Source organism: Nanorana parkeri, unplaced genomic scaffold (assembly GCF_000935625.1).
Source record: "Nanorana parkeri isolate BGI_ZX_2015 unplaced genomic scaffold, ASM93562v1 scaffold309, whole genome shotgun sequence".
Classification (NCBI taxonomy): domain Eukaryota; kingdom Metazoa; phylum Chordata; class Amphibia; order Anura; family Dicroglossidae; genus Nanorana; species Nanorana parkeri.
This window is the reverse complement of record NW_017306577.1, coordinates 211,766-231,577: the sequence shown is the minus strand read 5'-3', so window position 1 is coordinate 231,577 and position 19,812 is coordinate 211,766. Positions and strand designations below refer to the sequence as shown.

Genomic DNA, 19,812 nt, shown 5'->3' with positions numbered 1-19,812 from the left:
ACTAAATTATATATATATATATTATATAATGTGCTTTGATACAGCACTTTGGGAACATCCAACTTCTTTTGCAATTACCTTTTTGAGGTTTTCCCTACTTATGGAGGGTGTCAATGATGGTTTTCTGCACAACTGTCAGGTCAGCAGTCTTTCCCATGATTGTGATTCCTACTGAACCAGACTGAGAGACCATTTAAAGGCTCAGGAACCCTTTGCAGGTGTTATGGCTTCATTAGCTGATTAGAGTGGGACACTTTGAGCCTAGAATATTGCACCTTTTCACAATATTCTAATTTCCTGAGATTGTGGATTTCGGGTTTTCATGAGCTGTAAGCCATAATCATCACAATGATGACAAATCACGGCTTGAACTATCTTGCTTTGCATGTAATGAGTCTCTCTCGTATATTAGTTTCACCTTTTTAAGTTGCATTAGTGAAATAAATGAACTTTTGCACGATATTCTAATTATTCGAGTTTCACCTGCATGTTTTAGGTAACCCTAATTTAAGGTTAATAAGGGGTTAAATAGGAACCAATTTTCTTTTGCTTTATCCGACACCGTATGCAGATGAAAACCCCACCACCACCCTCATCCCTTTGTGATCTACATATGAATGAAACAAATGTAATAAAAAATAACGATAATGTTACATTGTATTTCCATACAACGCTCCTGAAAAGCTTCGCTATGTTAGGGAGTCAATCTGGCAGCTGGGAATTGCTGGAAAAAGCAGTGGGGGTGTGTGTGGGCATGGCATACAGGATGCGCTACATGAGCTCTGTGTACCTGGCACCTTTTCTATATTTAACCTTTTTCATTCTTCATCGTAACACTGTCCAATATTAATCAGCTTTAATAGATGAACGTGATCTATAAATCATTGGTTCTCAACTGGTGGGTCACGACCCTGTGTTCAGTGGTTCGCCGCGTGCCTTCCACTTTTCTAAGTGAGAGGCTCTTCAGCCCCCCCCCCCTAGCGCAGCAATGTCAGTTCTTGCGCCAAGCAGCCATTCAAAATACGCTGCCCGGCACCGTGTGTCAGCGTGAGGTGGGCTGGAGCTATGTCCGCGAGAGATCTCCATCTATACGTGCATTGCTTACAGCTCCATTGCACGTCCTGTAGAGGTTCCTGGACCGGAGTGACGTCACATTCTGGCTCCCGACACCTATACAGAGTGCGCAAGGAAGTTGTACAAGCAATGCACGTATGGATGGAGCTGCATCACAGCAGCCCACACTGGACCCCTGGCTGAGGATCCACTCCAGTTCTCGTAAGGTCGGGAGACGTGTAGGGCCCATTCTCACTAGTACAGTGTGATAATCGAACAGTCCTGTGCCATTAATGCACTGTACCACGCAATCGCACCTACTATGCGTTCTGGTGCAGGATGTGCGTTGCGTTGCCATTCATTTGAATGGCAACCAAAGACACCTCCTGCCTACAGTTCAATCGCCCACACCAAAACGTGCGGTACCACAATGCTGTTCCTTCCATTACAGTGTGACTTGGGTCGTGACTTAAAGAAGAACTATGAGGTGAGTGATTTCCACTCGACTCATAGTTCTAGCCGACCTGTGACAATGAGACTGTCACAGGTCGGCTCAGTAGATCGGGAGGTGAGCGAACACATACCGGGTTCGCTCACCTCTCGATCCTGTCACAGCTCTCTGCCGTGACAGGGGAGGGGCTGGATTCCCCCCTCCCCGCTCCGACCTGCCAGCGCTGACTGGCAGGACAGATGGGGGAGGGGCGGGTACAGCTGGCTCTGCCTCTAGATAGGCAGAGCCAGCTGTCACTCACGCAGCTGGGCGGATCCTGTCATCTACGTCAAATCCGCTCCGGCTGCGGCGTCTCAGTATACCGCGAGCAGCAGCTCCCTATATACTGAGCCTAGGGTGACGGGAGGACGCTAGTTTGTGTCCTCCCGTTACCCTGAGGAGAACTATGGGGAAAAACACTGACCCCATAGTTCTCCTTTTAATGACCAAGGACAAAGGTGGGTCTTGGGGTTATACAGGTTGAGAACCTCTGCTATAAATGATGGAATCAGATTTAATGGTTACGCTTTTCTTTCAGATGGTTACGTGCGGATTGAATATTTAAACTTTCAGTAAGTACACACATTGTGTTCTGTGTATCTGTCTGTCATGCAGCCCGATCATTTATAGATGAGTGTGTAGCATTGCATTTCCCGCTTTTACTTTTTGAAAGACAAAAGTTCCCTTTTTTTTTAACGTGCAATTCAAACCCTGACACTGAACTTCTCCTATTTGCTCCCTTTTGGTCTGTGAAACATACGATTTGAAAGTGATTGATTGGGGTTTTTTACAAATCTATTTGATACATACAAAAAAACCACGTGTTGATCCTGCCAGAAATCTTGTGAGCTGATAACTCTCCTGTGCTCTCTGCCTGTTATTAGTTGCATTGTTCCAAGTTCTCTCTGTGGACTTTAGAACACCTTCTCTCTATGCTATTGAGATGAGAAGAGGTGGCGTCACAAGGGGGGTGCGGCCCGCCCCCGGGTGACACCATTTGAAGGGGTTACACCAAAATGACAGTCATTTTGGTGTCACCCCCTGTAAAAAGTCAGGCACTCGGTCATCGACCGAGAGCCCAACAGTGTCAGGAGGGAGGAGCGGACCCGGCGACATACCTTATCCCGCCGGGTGAACGTCCCCTCCTCTCTCTGCTTGCGTCCATTTCCAAGTTGGCCGTCGGCAGGCGTCACTTAGATGGTCACTCATGTGCAATGACATCATCGCGCACACGCGTGCTGACGTCACACGCATGCGCGATGATGCCACGGCGGGGTTTTACCTGGTCTCCGCTCCGGGTGACAACCGGTCTCGACGCCCCTGTATGTAGTCCTGTCCTGCGGTGACAACCTTGCTCCTCCATAAATACAGCACAGTAAGTGAGTGCTGCCACCCTGGGACAGGAAGTGTGTTATTCACATGGACCAAGTCCAACGAGAGCACCAAAAAAAAGGACTGAGTCCAAAAGTTTTTAATTTTGACATCTCTCTGCATTTGTTCTCTAAAACAGGGGGCCCCGATTTGAATTTTCAAGTGTATGAAGTCCAATGGGAGCGCCCAACAAGAGGTCTGAGAGAGTTTTTCCTAATATTCAGGATAACACAGCATTGAACAGTCAATGGGTTTTGGGGGTTCAAGGATCTCCCCCCTACTTCAGGACTACAATGTCCATGTGATGTCTGTTTGGAGCCCTAAAGAAGGGGAAGATCTTTGGACCCCAAAACGTGTTGACTGTTCCATATTGCTTTATTGTGACCCAATTTCAATAATAAAAGCTCTCTCAGACTTTTTGTTTGGTGCTCTCATTGGACTTCATACACTTTAAACTTTAAATCTGGGCCCCTTGCTTTAGGGACACAATGCTTTTTGTTGAGAGCTGCCTTACCGGAGCCAATGGGCCTGGTCCCCTTTTGATCGATGGATTGTATTGATCTGTCGATCATTTTAATCCAACACTGTTTGTTTTTCTGCCATTTCCAGTAAGTGTGTTATTGGCGAGATTAAAGGACCGTCAATGTACAATAAAAAAAAAACATTGCAGGCCAAACTCCGGCGTTAAAACTTTATTGATCCCGATGTGGAAAGACAAACACCTGCAGGGGTCTCCCATATGGGCTTTTCTGTCCCCCACCAGGACCAATAACATTTTATATGAAGGCTGAAGTTGTTGGGGTGCAGATGTTTTTTTTTCTTCTTGCACTTTGCTACTTTTCATGTTTTATGTGATTTTAATTTTAGATTTGTCAAACGTTTCTTTTTTTTTTTCAGGCCGAAATATTGAACCTACCCCAATAAAAAAAAAACAAAAAAACTTTTCACCCGGGAAAGAAAAAAAGCACATAAAAAAAATTTGGCTCCACCTAAATCTCTGCTGGCGTATGAGAATCGGGATCTAGAACATGACACCCCAATTTAAGAGACCTGCAGAAATATTTTCTCCGATCCGGAACCCGTCTTTGTCAATGGGTCAGTCCAACCGAAGGACGCTTATGGGTCGAATCGCCTTTCTTGTATCTTTCGGGGAAATGCTTTGCTGAGATCTGCACACACTCCGATTTCCAGCTCGGCCTGCCGTCTATGGCTGCTGCTCTTATGGCTGGATGTTTATCTTCGTCATGGTTACTTGGGTTTGTTATGGCGGCGATGGGTTGAAGCCGGGAATTCGGGAAGGGAGAGCTCTGCTATGGACACCTTCTGAGGTTGGTGGGCGGTTTGAAGCCACAAGGATCCACCTATGACTTCATTTTATTCACGGTATAACCCTTTCAGTTACACATTTTGGAAATGTACTCACGTTGCACAGAGATATCAAACCTCCCAGAAGAAACCTTTTTTCCTTTTTATTCAGTTTTTGTACTTTTTCATACTATGATCCCTACGTCAGCGCCATCATGGCATGAGGAGCAACGCAATAAAGAAAGATTACCAGAGAGCCGAATAGCCAGATTGGGTGCCAGTCATACAATTAGGTTTCGGAAGCTCTTTGGTATGGAGTTTATACTTTGATACATTGTGACAACATAGAAGTCTGACTGTTAAAAATGAATTCAAGTCCCTGAACTATGAACAACAATGTATCTTATTTGTGTATCACTCGGCTGTAGATCCTCCAATCATCTCTGACACTGTCCTTCCCTCTGAAGGGGGGCTACTTGTGTTCCCCATGGTCCCTGTGTGTGTTGTAAAGTAGTCACCGCTCCAAGCTCGCTCCCGGGGATGGGGTACAATCTCAATACAAATTGGTAAGCTAAACATGAGAGTTTAGTCCATCCCGGGAGCGTCAAATTACTAATGCCCCAATCCAAAACTAAGAAATTGGGTTTTGGCCGGACGTGCACGTTAAAGAGAAACTCTAAGACAATCCATAAGGCCAGGTTCAGGAACACGGGGAGGTGAGAGGGCAGTAAATTGTAATCGCTTCCTGGCCGGATTTGTCCGCAGCAGAACGGTGTGGTTTCAGGATCTGTAGCTGGTGCTGTTCTTTTCCTCTCCACTAGGTGTCCTCCTAGAACAGGAGCTGGCAACTATGGCACCCTTGTGAAACTACAAGTCCCATGAGTCTTTGCAAGATTCTGTCATCCACAGGCATGACTCCCAGAGGCAGAGAGATGATTGGATTTGTAGTTAAAGCACAGCTGGAGGGCCGGAGTTGCCCAGCCCTGGCCTAGAGGAAGTTTCAGGAACTGTAGCCGGTGCTTCTCTCTCTCTCTCTCTCTCTCTCTCTCTCTCTCTCTCTCTTATCACTAGGTATCCGCTTTGCTGACAACTGCAGGGGCATCGACAAACCTATTTCTTTCTGCACCCCAGCTACACCCACCTGCTGCAGCCATTTGAAGATAGTCATGGTGTCCTGTACTGATAGAAACACATAGGTTCCCATTGCTGACCTCTTACTGAAAATGCTACATGTCTGGCTTTCTGTGGCTCCCATCCTTTCCCGAGTCACAGACTGAAACGAGCATAGAGAACTCCTAACCTCCATACTTGTTCCAGGTCCGTAACTCGGAAAGCATTGAAGCCTCTGGATTGGCAATTACAGCCGGATGAGTAGCATTTTCGGAGGGAGGAGGTCAGCAAGGGCAGCCTGCATGTTTCTTTCGGTGCGGGTTTTTGTTTATTTTAGTGTGTGGCATGCAGCAGAAGAAGTGAGACCTCACAATGGAGGGGCAGCTTTGGGTGCATTGGGGTGGAGAGACGCAAAAGACAACCGATGGCTCGGCGTTGCCGTAACACTGACCTAAAAAATAATATTTCTGGCACTTAGAATAAAGTCGCGGCCGAGTCCGCCGTCTGAAAGTTGAAATAAACAAAAAAAAATTCTCACTTTTTTGGCACATTTTGTATCGGCAGCCGAGCAGAATGCTGCACTGTGCCGTGGTGGCAGGCCATGTAATATAAATATATGTATACAGTGGATATATAATATGTATTCTCTATGGGCACTTTGACTTGTTCGCTCTGATTTGTTCTCTGTGGACTTTTAAATCTCATTTTGTCTTCATTTACTTGTTTGTGAACTCTTAATATATCATAATAAATTAAAATAAAACACGGTCACTCCAGAACCCCCCCCGATGGCATTGATCTCTTGTGTGTCGTATTTTGTAGGTGTTTCGGATTATTTCACTTATTCTTGAATTTTGTATTAAAAGAGAACTATGGGCCAAACTTTTTTTTTTTTTGCTTTAGATTTGTTTTGGGTCACAGGAGTAGATTTACCAATGTTCTCCTGTGACCCAAAGTCAGCAGTTTGCTTGAGAGCTTAGAGCTGCCCAGCAGCTGGGAAAGATCCCGGCAATATTGTCAAGATCCACCCTGATTGACAGCTGGCTCTGCCTCTCTAGATCCAGAACCAGCTCTGCCCGCCCCCCTCCCGTCTGTCTCTCCCAATGACAGGGATCGCAACCTGAAAGAAGCCATTTCAGGGAGGTGTCCTTCTCATTTCAGGGAGGTGCCCTCTACGCCCCATCCGCGGAGGGGGGTTAGGGGGGCTGGGAGAGAGCACCCCCCTGAAATGATGGCAGATAGCACAGGAAGCAATAGCTTCTTTGCTATCTGCAGGTTTTTTTTCTGATTTTGTTTTTAGTATTCTGACAGTTGCAGTCGTCAGAATATTAAATAAAGGCATAAGAATGCATAGCTAGATTCCTATAGGCTATTGCACTTTGCAATGGCCTATAGCAAACTAGCTATTGCACCCGCCCTCTGCTGCTTTCAATCCCCAGAAGAGGACCTGATAGAAAAATGCAGGTCCCCCTCTGCTGATTGACAGCAGCAGTGGGCGGGTACATTACCTAGTTTGCTATTGGCTATTGCAAAGTGCAATAGCCAATAGGAATCTAGCTATGGATTCGTATGCCTTTTTGTTTCTTTTCTGACTGACGGTCGGGCCGCGGCTCCCGATGTCAGAAAAGAAATAAAAATAACGATCGCAGGGAAAGGTTTATTCTGCTCGATCGCGCAGATAAACCTTTCCGGGAGGAAGTGTTTCTCTCCCGGGCGGCCGGGAGCCGCTATCTAATAGCGGGAGACTCCCGGAGCGTCCGGGAGAGTTGGGATGTCTGCAATGAGCACTGGAGGAACAGAGAAGAGGAGGGGGAGGGGGGGGGGGAATCCCTGCAGGGAGTGGTGACTGCCGATCACTGATCTCTGCAGGGAGAAGATTGGGAACTGAGCGATCAGTGGTATGTGATCGCTTAGTTCTCGATCTATAGAACTGATATGTGACAGCTGCAGGGTCGCACGCCGGCTCAAACTTTTGGGTAGAGGATATTTTACAATCCTTAAGGTGCCCATACACCTGCCGATTATCGTACGATAGTTGTGGGTGATCCCGCGATCGTACGATATTCGGCAGGTGTATGGAAGCCCTGCAACTGTTTCTACTGTGCGGTCGCACGTCTTTTGTCTTCCGAGCACGCTGGAAAACCTGCCGAAAGTCGTAAGATTTTTGGCGGGGTTGGTGGCGTGCTCGGAAGACAAATGCTGAACAGGCCGGTGTGCACAAGCGCACAAGCGCACACTGCCCGTTCAGCATTGGAATCATCGGAAGCCCGCTCCTCCGTGGGGAGAGCTTGCAATGATCACAAGTACGATCTGCCTGTACAAGATGGGCAGATCGCACAAAATTTTAATGACCTTACAACCATCGCACAACAAAAGTCTTGCGATGGTTGTAAGGTGTATGGCCAGCGTAATACTTCTCCTTTTAAGTTTTTAGGGATAGTTTAAGGATTACGTTTGGGGGGGGATCTTCTTACAGGATCACCAAAGGTAGGGAGGGCTTCGGCCACTTCTTGATGGATCGGATGAAGTTCATTTTCTGCTTGGCATCCTTCAATCAGAAATTCTGCTGGGATAGTTTATGGAAACTTGTACCACATGACTGTTTTCCCGCCCAAGGTCCGACCCATTCCACCCAATCACGGTCTTGGTCGCAGAGCCAATGAGCAGCTGTTACTCTTTGGTTATCCTGATAGCAGCACACCCACCACTGTCAGAATACAAAGGACATAGTGGGAGATTCGGCCTTCCAGGCTGCTTAGCGTGGATGGAGAAAGCTATTAGATAAATGTATTTTATTTATTCAGCCTGCAGGGTATGACCAGCTTCAGAATTTTATTTGTTGACGAAGAATTTGCCATTCTGCTCTTTCAATTGTCGCCACTTCGTAAAGAAATCGAGAAATTAATCGTTAATTTGCACAGCCCTAATTATAATATAATTTTAATAATAATGTTTCCAACGTAGTGCGGCGATTCATTTCCTTTGTAATATCTTTTAGCCGGTGACGGATCGCCTCCTGTATTTTATAACAAACTGACACCCACACACAGGACCTCTTCACACTGGTAAACTTTTTAATAATCTTTCAGAAGCACACAATATAGATATTTAAATTCTTTCTATATCATTTGTATTCTACAATGTGTACAAAATCTACAGATCGGTCCTGTATATAATCTGTGTCTACGCTGTATTGCACATCCGAGTTTAAAGACTTGACCTACAAAACTATTTTATTTTAATGACAGCATCAGGATTAGTGGCAGCCCTCCACCCGCGTGCCGGAGTACAAGTCCCAGCATTCCCAGGAAGACCATACCATGCTGGAAATTGCAGGCGGTTGGGGTGCTGCAGGATGAACAATGTTGGGGGTGCGCTGATTCTATGCCGTATAAAACTTTGACACACATTTTGTTACAAGGTAATCACATTGACCAGGAACAATGACAATAGATACAGTAACTGTGATAATGTAACACTGAGCCCGGACTGAAGTGTCCTCTGTTAAAGGGCCAGTCCAGATGAAACTTGTATCTCAGGTTTTTGATGGATGCTGATGAGTTGAATAATTCACCAGATTGTTGTAGTTCTTGGTTAGGCTAAAGGTGTCCATACACCTGCCGGTTATCGTACGATAGTTGTGGGTGATCCCGCGATAGTACGATAATCGGCAGGTGTATGGAAGGCGTGCCACCTACGTTTCTACTGTGTGGTCGCACGTCTTTTGTCTTCCGAGCACGCTTGAAAACCTGCCGAAAATCGTACGATTTTCGGCGGGTTAGTGGCGTTCTCGGGAGACAAATGCCGAACGGGCCGGTGTGTGCAAGCGCACGCTCAGCATTGGAATCATCGGAAGCCCTCCCCTCGGCAGAGGGGGGTGGGGCTTCTGATGATCGCAAGTTTGATCTGCCTGTCCAAGATGGGCAGATCGTACGAGATTGTAATTACCTTACAACCATCGCACAACTAAAGTCGTGCGATGGTTGTAAGGTGTATGGCCAGCTTAAAGGAGAACTATGGGGTCAGTGGTTTTCCCCATAGTTCTCCTTGGGGTAACGGGAGGACACAAACTAGCGTCCTCCCGTTACCCTAAGCTCAGTATACCGCGAGCTACAGCTCGCGGTATACTGAGACGCCGCACCTGGAGCGGATCCCGACTTAGATGACGGGATCCGCCCAGCTGCGTGAGTGACAGCTGGCTCTGCCTATCTAGAGGCAAAGCCAGCTGTACCCGCCCCCTCCCCCGTCCGTTCCCGCCAGTCAGCGCTGGCGGATCGGAGCGGGGAGGGGGGAATCCAGCCCCTCCCCTGTCACGGCAGAGAGCCGTGACAGGATCGAGAGGTGAGCGAACGCCGGTATGTGTTCGCTCACCTCCCGATCTACTGAGCCGACCTGTGACAGTCTCATTGTCACAGGTCGGCTAGAACTATGAGGTGAGCGGAGATCGCTCATGTCATAGTTCTCCTTTAAAGGTTAGAATTCCCCAACCAAGTCCACCACTACTCCCAGTCCACTATGGGAGCTGGTCTTGTAATGGGTGACATGGGGGAGGCAGAGGCAGAGGGTAGCAGACATCCTCCTGCTTAAGCATCAAGTAATATAACATTTCAGTGAATGATTCAGCCCTCAATATCCACCATAAGCGAAATACTACTAATAGGTAGAGTGGCCCTTTGGGGCCCATTCTCACAATCACCTTGCGGTAACATGCATTGGTGCAATATGGCGCCATTAATTTTTAATGTGCATTGTAGCGCACTGCCAGAAATGGTGCAGTCACCATTTCTGGTACATCGCCAGCCCATTCATTCTGTCGTATTGCAGTGCACATTGACACAAGGCATTAGGCGTGGGCATTAGTGTGAACGGGCCCTTGCCGGTTCACCGTTTCATGACCGATTCAGTCCAGGAGGAAACGCATAGATGTCACGCAAGTGTACGGAACGATATTAAGGCAGCTTGTGCAGGGGCGCGGCGTAGCTTCGCATACGCTGACACCTTCCGGTGTTTTGTTACAATTCAGAGCGGAGTCACCTACTACGGGGGGGCGGGGGGGGGGGTGATTTGGGATTCAAGCAGCATTCCACACAACAACCTTCAGCAGTCACATTCTAATTTCATTAAAAATTGTTAAATGAATCCTAAAAACCATTTGAATGTTCAGCTTAAATCACTTAATACATTATAAGGGGGATAAGAAAGGTGCGCAGAGACTTAGATTGTTTCCTTTCTACAGCCTGAGTGGAAAATCCCCCTGCCGGCATGCTACAGAGTCTTTATATCAGTGTGGAAACAGTGGTCACTCTGCAGAGGTCTGACATGCCCCCTGCTAAGTCAGAGCTCTCCAATCAGCAGGGAGCATGAGCTATATTTGTCAAGTCAACAATGTTACGAAGCAAAGGGACCAATAAAGTGTTTTGTTTCCAACATCAAACTGAATGTACAAACAGGAAATAAGGCAATCCAGTGTTCGAGCTTTTGAAGAGTCCAGCCTGGGCAATGTGAAAGAGACCAAACCTGAACCAATGTATACCGGGAGGAAACCTTCGACTATAAAAAAAAAACGCATGCCAAACCCATCGGCAGATCCGGAGATACAGGCAGCTGGACCTATATGCAATTGCTGACTTTTCCTGTAAAAGTCAAGGTTGGTAACAATCCTTCTGCCTCCCTCTTCATCAAAAAACACCACCCGTTGCAAGAAAAGACCAATAAGAAGGCTTAGAGGTTGGAGAGGGGGCGGGACTATACCCAACATCTATAAGAAAACTGCCTATGACTCTGGAAATACTGAGTGACTTGAACCTTTATGTATCCCGTATGTATTTAATTATATGCTCTGATTTGCCCAGACATGTGATGGGTCTATTGGGAAAGAAAACTCAAGGTGCTGGAGGTGGATGACAGGCTGGTCACATGGCATTCTTTCATTATCATATTTTGTGTTCTGACAGGTCCTCTTTAAGTCAACTGTTGCTGGACAAACACTGAAGGAGTCCCTCACTACCACTCTATACCTCTATTTCAGCCCCCCTCCCACCGTCAGCCCCGTTTGAAACTGTAGCTGGTGTGCTGGGGATGACTGGACATTACGTTTTTTGTTCTAGGGATTAGGCCGGGGGTGGGCCATCTTGGCACTCCAGCTGTTGTGGAACTACAAGTCCCATGAGGCTTGCTAATCCAGCAATTGTATTACTTCCCTATAAATTGACCCCATCATTGCAGACCGGTAGACCCTGAGAGGCCCTGGCCACCCAATAGGGAGTGCCCATGTCCTACAGGAAGAGAGGAGAAGAAACGGGATCATCATGTGACCAGGGGACTAAATGGCCATTAAAGCTGAACTCCAGTCAGGAGGATCATAACCTCAACTGGTACATAAGGCCCCGTTCACATTGCGTGATTCGCAAATCGCGCGTTTGTCGCGGGATTTGCATTTTGCGCGATATCGCGCAAATGCTTGCATTGAGCAAAAGAGAATCGCGGCAAAATCCGCTCCAAAAAGGGTCCTGCTGTAGCGACACACGACCCGCGACAGCAGGACCCTTTGCCCCATTGAGATGCATTGAAGAGCGATATCGCGCGGTAAATAGCCGCGATATCGCGGGAATTACCGCACGATAATTCGCTCAATGTGAACGGGGCCTAAATGTTGCCCATGTGTATGTAAAGTGCTTTCCTCCATTCTCCATTGTCTCCTATACATGCCCCTTGTGGTGAGCATTGATCCCCCCCCCCCCCCCCCCTATGGAGCAATAGCTCTGGTATGCATAACCTCCTCTGTGTGGACAGAAGGAAGCGGTCCCCCGTGGCGACCGGCCCACATCCATGAATTGGCAGGAACAGCCCTCAGCCCTGCCCACCCGCTACTCCATGGTATCACGGGACATGTAGTTCCGATTCCCCCACATGGATGTGATATGTGCCCAGATCCCGCCCCTCCCCCTTTCCCCCGGTTGCCCGGGCAACGTGAATATGAATCAAGGAGCCGATGGCGTCCCGTAGCTAGTTTTAGGGCGGCGGAATCTGTTGTATGGATTGTGATTGCGCTTATAAAAATAAAAAGGTTTCCGTCCCGTATCACAACTCTCAAATATACTCCGCAAAAAATAAATAATACATTCGCTAAATTCCAGTTCTAAGAATAATCAGAATAAATTAGTGTAACCGCAGCGCGGAATCTCCTACAACCGGATCCTAAGAAGACAGCAGCAGGCGGAGAGGAGGAGAGGCAACGCACAGCGGACTACAAGACGCAGCTAAATGGAGCAGCAGCTGTCCTGGGTTTGTGGTGTTCTAGTGCCGCGGAAGAGCACTGCACACATCGCCTGAGATCCATGGCAACGCTCGGCCGCCGCGCTGCACTGCCGGGTCTCTTTCACGGTCGGGCATTCGTGAGGATCACTTTAGTAGCCATTTTACATATCACCGTATATTAGTAAATTCTACATGATATTATTTTATTTATATCCTTATTAATATTTATATTTATTCCATTCTACATGATTCCAAATGAATTATTATCTATCTTTATTTAATATTGCACTCCACTATATTCCGAATCACATTACACCCCCCCTCCCCATAGTACCTTCTTAACTATTGCACTTCATGCTATTCTACTCTATTCCACCCTGTTGGGTTGCACTCCCCTATATATTACACTCCACTCTATTCTACTGTTTTGCCCGTCATCCAATTCTACTCTATTGCACTTCACCCCATTCTACTCTATTGCACTTCACCCCATTCTACTCTATTGCACTTCACCCCATTCTACTCTATTGCACTTAACCCTATTCCATTCTGCTCCACTGCACTCCACTCTAATCTACTCTAACGCACTTCATCCATTCTACTCTATTGCACTTCACCCTATTCCATTCTGCTCCACTGCACTCCACTCTAATCTACTCTAATGCCCTTCATCCCATTCTACTCTATTGCACTTCACCCTATACCATTCTGCTTCACTGCACTCCACTCTAATCTACTCTAACGCACTTCATCCCATTCTACTCTATTGCACTTCACCCTATTCCATTCTGCTCCACTGCACTCCACTCTAATCTACACTAACGCACTTCATCCCATTCTACTCTATTGCACTCCACTCTATTCCATTCTGCTCCACTGCACTCCACTCTAATGCCCTTCATCCCATTCTACTCTATTGCACTCCACTCTATTCCATTCTGCTCCACTGCACTCCACTCTAATCTACACTAACGCACTTCATCCCATTCTACTCTATTGCACTCCACCCTATTCCATTCTGCTCCACTCTAATGCACTTCATCCCATTCTACTCTATTGCACTCCACCCTATTCCATTCTGCTCCACTCTAATCTACTCGAATGCACTTCATCCCATTCTACTCTATTGCACTCCACCCTATTCCATTCTGCTCTATTGCACTCCACTCTATTCCAATGTACTCTACCCCTCCATTCCTTTCCATATTACTTTCTTCACTATTGCACTCTATTCCACTCCATTCTACTCTGTAGCTTGTCACTTTAATTTACTCTACTCCACTCTATTCTTTTCTATTCTTATCAACTTTATTGCACTCCACCGTATTCTATTCTACTCCACTCATTTCTAATTTACTCTACCCCCTTCCCCTCCCCCACATTACTCTATTCACTATTGCACTTCATTCTATTTCAGTCCACTCCAGTCTACTCTTGCACTCCACTTCAAATTACTCTACTCCATTCTACTCTACTGCACTCGATTTCACTCTTGTCCATTCCATTCTAATCTATTCCACTCCACTCTACCCCACTCTGTTGGATTGCACTCCACTATATTACACTCTACGCCATTGCACTCCACTCTATTCTACTCTTTTGCATTTCATCCAATTCTACTCTATTGCACTCCACCCTATTCCATTCTGCTCTACTCTAGTGCACTTCATCCCGTTCTACTCCGCTATATAACCCTATTGCACTCCACTCTATTCCACTCCATTCTACTCTATTGCATGCCACTTTAATTTACTCTACTTCATTCTACTCCACTCTATTCTTTTCTATTGCAATCCACTCTATTGCACTCCACCCTATTCTACCCCACGCATTTCCAATTTACTCTACCCACCTCCCCCTACCCCGCATTACTCTATTCACTATTGCACTTCATTATATTCCGGTGCACTCCAGTCTACTCTATTGCACTCCACTTCAAATTACTCTATTCCATTCTAATCTATTGCACTTAATTTCACTCTATTTTAACCTATTGCACTTCACTCTAATGCACTCCCATCTATTGCACTCTGCCCTATTCCAGTCTACTCTATTGCTCTCCATTGCAAATCACTCTATTCCATTCTACTCTACTATACTCGATTTAAGTTAAATCCATTCCAGTCTAACCTATTGCACTTCACTCTAATGCACTCCCATCTATTGCACTCCACCCTTTTGCATTCTACTCTATTGCACTTCACTCTCCTGTATTATATTTCACTATATTACACTCCATTATGTTTCCTCCACTCATTCTCCTTCCAGATATTTTGACTTCCCTTCCCATAAGTCATTGCATTACGAGACCCCCAGCTATGAAGGTCCAGAGTACTTTCCCCCAGTACGGCCCCCGAAGGTGAAAGAGACCCGCGTACATCGTCCGGCCAGTTATCACGCTGCTCGTTAGCGAGCCAACGTCGTAATGAGGCTGGCGCACATTTCAAAGAAATCCATGGTGTGGCTGCCGATCCGCGGGCTGGCCATGGTGAGGGAGCCGTAGACAGATCCGCTTTGCGAGTCGGTTATGGTGGAGTCGATGCTCTGCCTGGGGCGGTGCAGACCGGCCCCCGAGCAGGAGCGGTGGAGAGAGGAGGAACCCGACTTGTGATCCATCAATTCATCTGCGGATGAGAAAAAAAACAATATGGCGGTCCAACTGAAACCACTGTAGGGAATGAGCGGAGTATAGAGACAATTTTTTAGTCATTAAATTATTAAATATTGGATATTATTATTTGTTACTTTCATTTGTCAGCCAGAAGGTGGAACATTCGTTTTATTTAGGGATGCACCGATACCGATACTACTATCGATGCCGATTCTGAGTATTTGGGCGAGGACTCGTACTCGCCCAAATGCTCCGATGCCTAGCCCGAGTGCTTCCGGTATTAGGAAGCCGGGCAGCGCGTCATTACACGCTGCTCGGTTTCCCGATTGGCCGGGAAGCGGCTCCATGCTCCCTCGTCCTCGTGAGGTAAGGTTACCTTACCTTAGTATGTCCAGCCGGTCACCCCCGGGGCCTCTCCAACGAGAACGCGGCCTTCATCCGGTACCCGGCCGGAGCCGTCTGGCCGGCCGATCAGGAAGCCGGGCGCCGTGTAATGACGCAACGCTCTGCTTTCTGATTGGCCGGCTCCATGCTCGAGGGAGCATGAAGCCAGGTGGCGAGTCATTACACGCCACCTGGCTTCATGAATGGGACTTCCGTTACTCGGTACTTGGTATCGGCGCGTACCGGAAAAAAAATTATCGGCACTCGTACTCGGTACCGAAATACCGTTATCGGTGCATCCCTAGTTTGATTTTCATGTTTTCCAGTAGTTTTTTTTTCTTACCGCCTGTTACAGAGATCAATAGCTCAAGATGAAATACCCACACTGAGCTGAATCGTAACTATAGCGATGACTTCTCCCTTATTTTATGTCTTTGTCCAAGGAGCAGCCAGCCTCACCAGAGCCAGCGAGCTCATTGAAGAATTATGTCTGCTCTGGCTTATTGAACTGGTAAGTTTTGAAGCCCCAGTCCCTATGGGAAGGGGGGAGTTGGGATTGGGGCCTCCTAACCCACTTGTCTTGAATTGTAATGTAACTGCACCACCTCCCCAAGGCCGTTCCTATAATGAGACAGGTTGCATCTCTTTGGGTCTAGCGTGGGGGGCGGCAGGCAGAGCAATGTTTGCAGTGTGCAGCCACCCCCTATGCCAGCCAGAGTGTCCCAAGTTTCTAAGAGCTGGGGGAAATGTGTAAGGGTCATAGACATCTCTCCACCCAGCAACCTGGGACACTGTCGCTGTCGTCCTGCTCAGCTCCTGGCAGCCAGTGACGTAACGGGTTGCCAGGAGCCGAGTAGGATGTCTGCTGGGCAGAGTGGGGAGATGATGCAGAGGCAAGGCCCATCCCACCCCCTCCCTATCAGTTGGTGTGCACCACCAGCAAGCCCTGCCCCTAATAGCATGCACAATGTGCGATTCGTTCCAAAACAAAATTAGGACGAATTTTCGGAAATGCGGACATATCCGAATTCCGAATGACCGATATAACGAATGCAAATGAATCCGAATTTACGTTTCCGAAATTCATTAGCGGTAGTTCGTTCGAACGTTCGTTTCTTATTCGTTTGTTCGTTGCAGCAAAGTGACATTAGAGAAGGAGGAAAACATTTGTTTCGCCTCAAATGTCATGTTGCTGCAACGAACGAACGAAACGAAAAAGAAACGAACGTTCGAACGAACTACCACTAACGAATTTCGTCCGAATCCCAATTCCGAATCCGAATTGACTTTCACACCCGAATCCCGAAAAAACTAAATAACAAAAAATCCGAATCAAAATGAAACAAAATAAATTTTTTGCCAGTGCACATGTCTAGCATGCATCACCAGCAAGCTCCGCCCCCCCCAACAGCATGCAAAAAACAGCATTCCACCAAGCACCAGCCCTTCCCCCCGCCTCTGGAAACAAACAGGTTAGGGCCACCACTGTAAGGTACTGCACTAACTGTTAGAGCTATATAAATCCTGTATGATCATAATAATAATTGTTATTATTATTATATTATTTTTTATTATTGTTTTATGATTATTATTTAATATATTATTTTATTATTATTATATTATTTTATTATGGTTATTATGATTATTAATAATCATCATAATAAAAATAATAATAGTATGTCTTAATAAAAACTAAATCTAACATGCTAAAGGGAAAGTAAAATGATTTTTGGTCACTTTTTTATTTATTACATTTTATAATATACCAATAAAAAACTAAAATGAAAAGGCCATTAAGGCCAATATTTGGGTTCACACCTCTAATCTTATTCTTACTCCTTCTCTCCAACAATACTATGCACCAAAAAAAGAAAACCTTTTAATGTAATTTTCTTTGGAAAGAATAAAGTTCATAAACAAATGTTTTTTGGGGATATCCATGGAGACCGAGCCTTATGGGTACACGTAGGCCCCTTGTGGTATCTGCTTTTAATAGCTGCTCTAGGTTAGACATTAGTGAAATATTCAGGGACAGGTTCACTTTATGGCAGGATAATATCTATGGATGAAAGCCTTTCTTCCCGGCTACTTCCTGATTTTGTACCACAACCGAGTCAGGAGAACGAGTGACTTATCCTGTGCGTTTCAGGCCTTTGTTAGACCTCATAGAGCGGCGGGCCCTCCCTCACGTACCATCGATGCTTTTGAAGTCCAGAAGATAACTGCGGTTGTCCACCTGGTAGAGCTGGAGGCTCATCTTTACATAATTCCCGGTCACGGGGTTCTTGCTCCGCACTCGCAGGTGATAAGGGTTCGCCACCTGGGAAGGGAAATAACGTGACACGTGAGAAGATCGAAAAACAACTTCTGACGTCAGGAGAGGCTTTGAAGTTCAGCCAGACGCATGTCCGGGTGTTCAGGGCCATGTCTAAGCTTGTTGTTTCTCAACAGCCTCCTCATCTCCGCCAACTGCCGGGGGGGGGGGGGCTTCCCAAGTTCAAGTGGGATTCTGAAAGCTGATCCTCTTCCCACTCACAATCCAAAAATCTACTGATAGCTTACCTGACTTCCACAAAAAAACTGTCATTGTGTGAGTGGAAATGACGGGGGTGGGCTATCACTTTGTACACTTTGATCACTAGCAGTCTCATATAATGTATGTCCAGTCTATATCTGACTTCAGTAGCCTGTCTCCAGTCTCCAACAACTGCTATAACATGTCTGCAGTCTCTGACCTTCTCCTGTAGTATATCTGGAGTTTATGACCATCCCTTGTAGCATGCCAATAGTCTATGCATCTCCTGCGTGTCTGACAGCTTCCTGTAGCACTGAATATTGTGTGTGGCCCTTTGGTGATGTCAGGAGCCACACTTGAGGCTTTCTCCTGCTGGTAACCCCTCTAGTGATAATAAAGATCTATATAGAGGAATCAGGACCTCCTTCCTCCTGCTGGGGATCACTCTAGTGATAACTAAAGATCTATATAGAGGAATCAGGACCTCCTTCCTCCTCCTGCTGGGGATCCCTCTAGTGATAATAAAGATCTATATAGAGGGATCAGGACCCTGGAGATCCCTCTAGTGATAACTAAAGATCTATATAGAGGGATCAGGACCTCCTTCCTCCTGCTGGAGATCCCTCTAGTGATAACTAAAGATCTATATAGAGGGATCAGGACCTCCTTCCTCCTGCTGGGGATCCCTCTAGTGATAATAAAGATCTATATACAGGAATCAGGACCTCCTTCATCCTGCTGGGGACCCCTCTAGTGATGCACCCCAGAATTCTATTGGCTTATCCCACTGCCAGACCACCCAGTTTGCTCATATATTATAGTTGATGCTGAACTGCCACAGCAACTCTCACCTTCCATTCAAAGTCTAGCTGCTTCATCGCCCGGTAGACCTCCGCCATAATGTCATGTGGTTTGCTTTGGCTGCGGATTCCCAGGTGCCACTTGGCTTTTTTCACAGCTAACGGCTTGGGTTTGGTAGTGTTCAGGGCGTCCAGAGAGCATCGGGCCTTCGGGCTGTCCGCCACCAGGGGCGGCATTCGCTCAGGGTGCGGTTTGAGGCCAGGAGCGATATGCATATCATCCATGAAGGAGCCGTTTGGTGGACTGGAAGCGAGGTAGAACTCGCTGGCCTGGTTCATTATCCTTCGGTTGTCTATCACCAGATGATAGGCCACGGCGAGCTGGTCCTGAGGGTCACCGCTGTACAGGCTGTTCATCACCTCCGACTCCGTGCATTCGAACTTCTCACACACCTCCTTCACCGCCTCATCGTCAATGGCGTTGGCATCGTAATTGGGATCCTCTGGGAACAGGTAGCTGGGCAGGTCTTGCTTGAACCATTCGTGTTCTCTGCCGGCAAAAAGGAATATATTACAGACAAAATTGTGACAATAAAGGAAAACTCCACTAAATCCCATGGTCACCATAGACCAACTCCTACGATTTGCCTGTCAAATCCTCCCTTGTGTAGACATCCAAAAACCCAGAGACTTTTGATGGTTGCCGCCATCTTGGATGTGATATCAGCAGCCCTAGCAGTCTCAGAGCTGTCACTCAAGTGACACTTTATAGTATTCCCCTTCACTCCTCCCCAGGAGCTAAATAACAGGTTATGTAGAAGGTGGGGGAGGTGCGTTGGAGCTGGGCCAGCACAAACAGTAATTAGACACTCCCAGAAGAAGAGAAGGCCATGACATACAAGGGGTGGGGGGGGGG

General features: G+C 46.8%; 1 protein-coding gene across 3 annotated transcripts in view; it reads right to left on the bottom strand.

Moving 5' to 3' along the window:
- Positions 1–14,945: 14,945 nt before the first annotated feature.
- Positions 14,946–19,812, bottom strand: part of PRKAA2 (protein kinase AMP-activated catalytic subunit alpha 2) — a 19,593-nt gene continuing 14,726 nt past the window's right edge. For all 3 annotated transcript variants that reach the window (XM_018557884.1, XM_018557883.1, XM_018557885.1), the window contains 3 exons: positions 18,948–19,446; positions 17,775–17,901; positions 14,946–15,210 (listed from right to left, as the gene is read on the bottom strand). In XM_018557884.1, the coding sequence (XP_018413386.1) occupies positions 14,993–15,210; positions 17,775–17,901; positions 18,948–19,446 (844 nt within the window). In that variant the 3' untranslated portion in view covers positions 14,946–14,992. The remainder of the gene's footprint in view (positions 15,211–17,774; positions 17,902–18,947; positions 19,447–19,812) is intronic.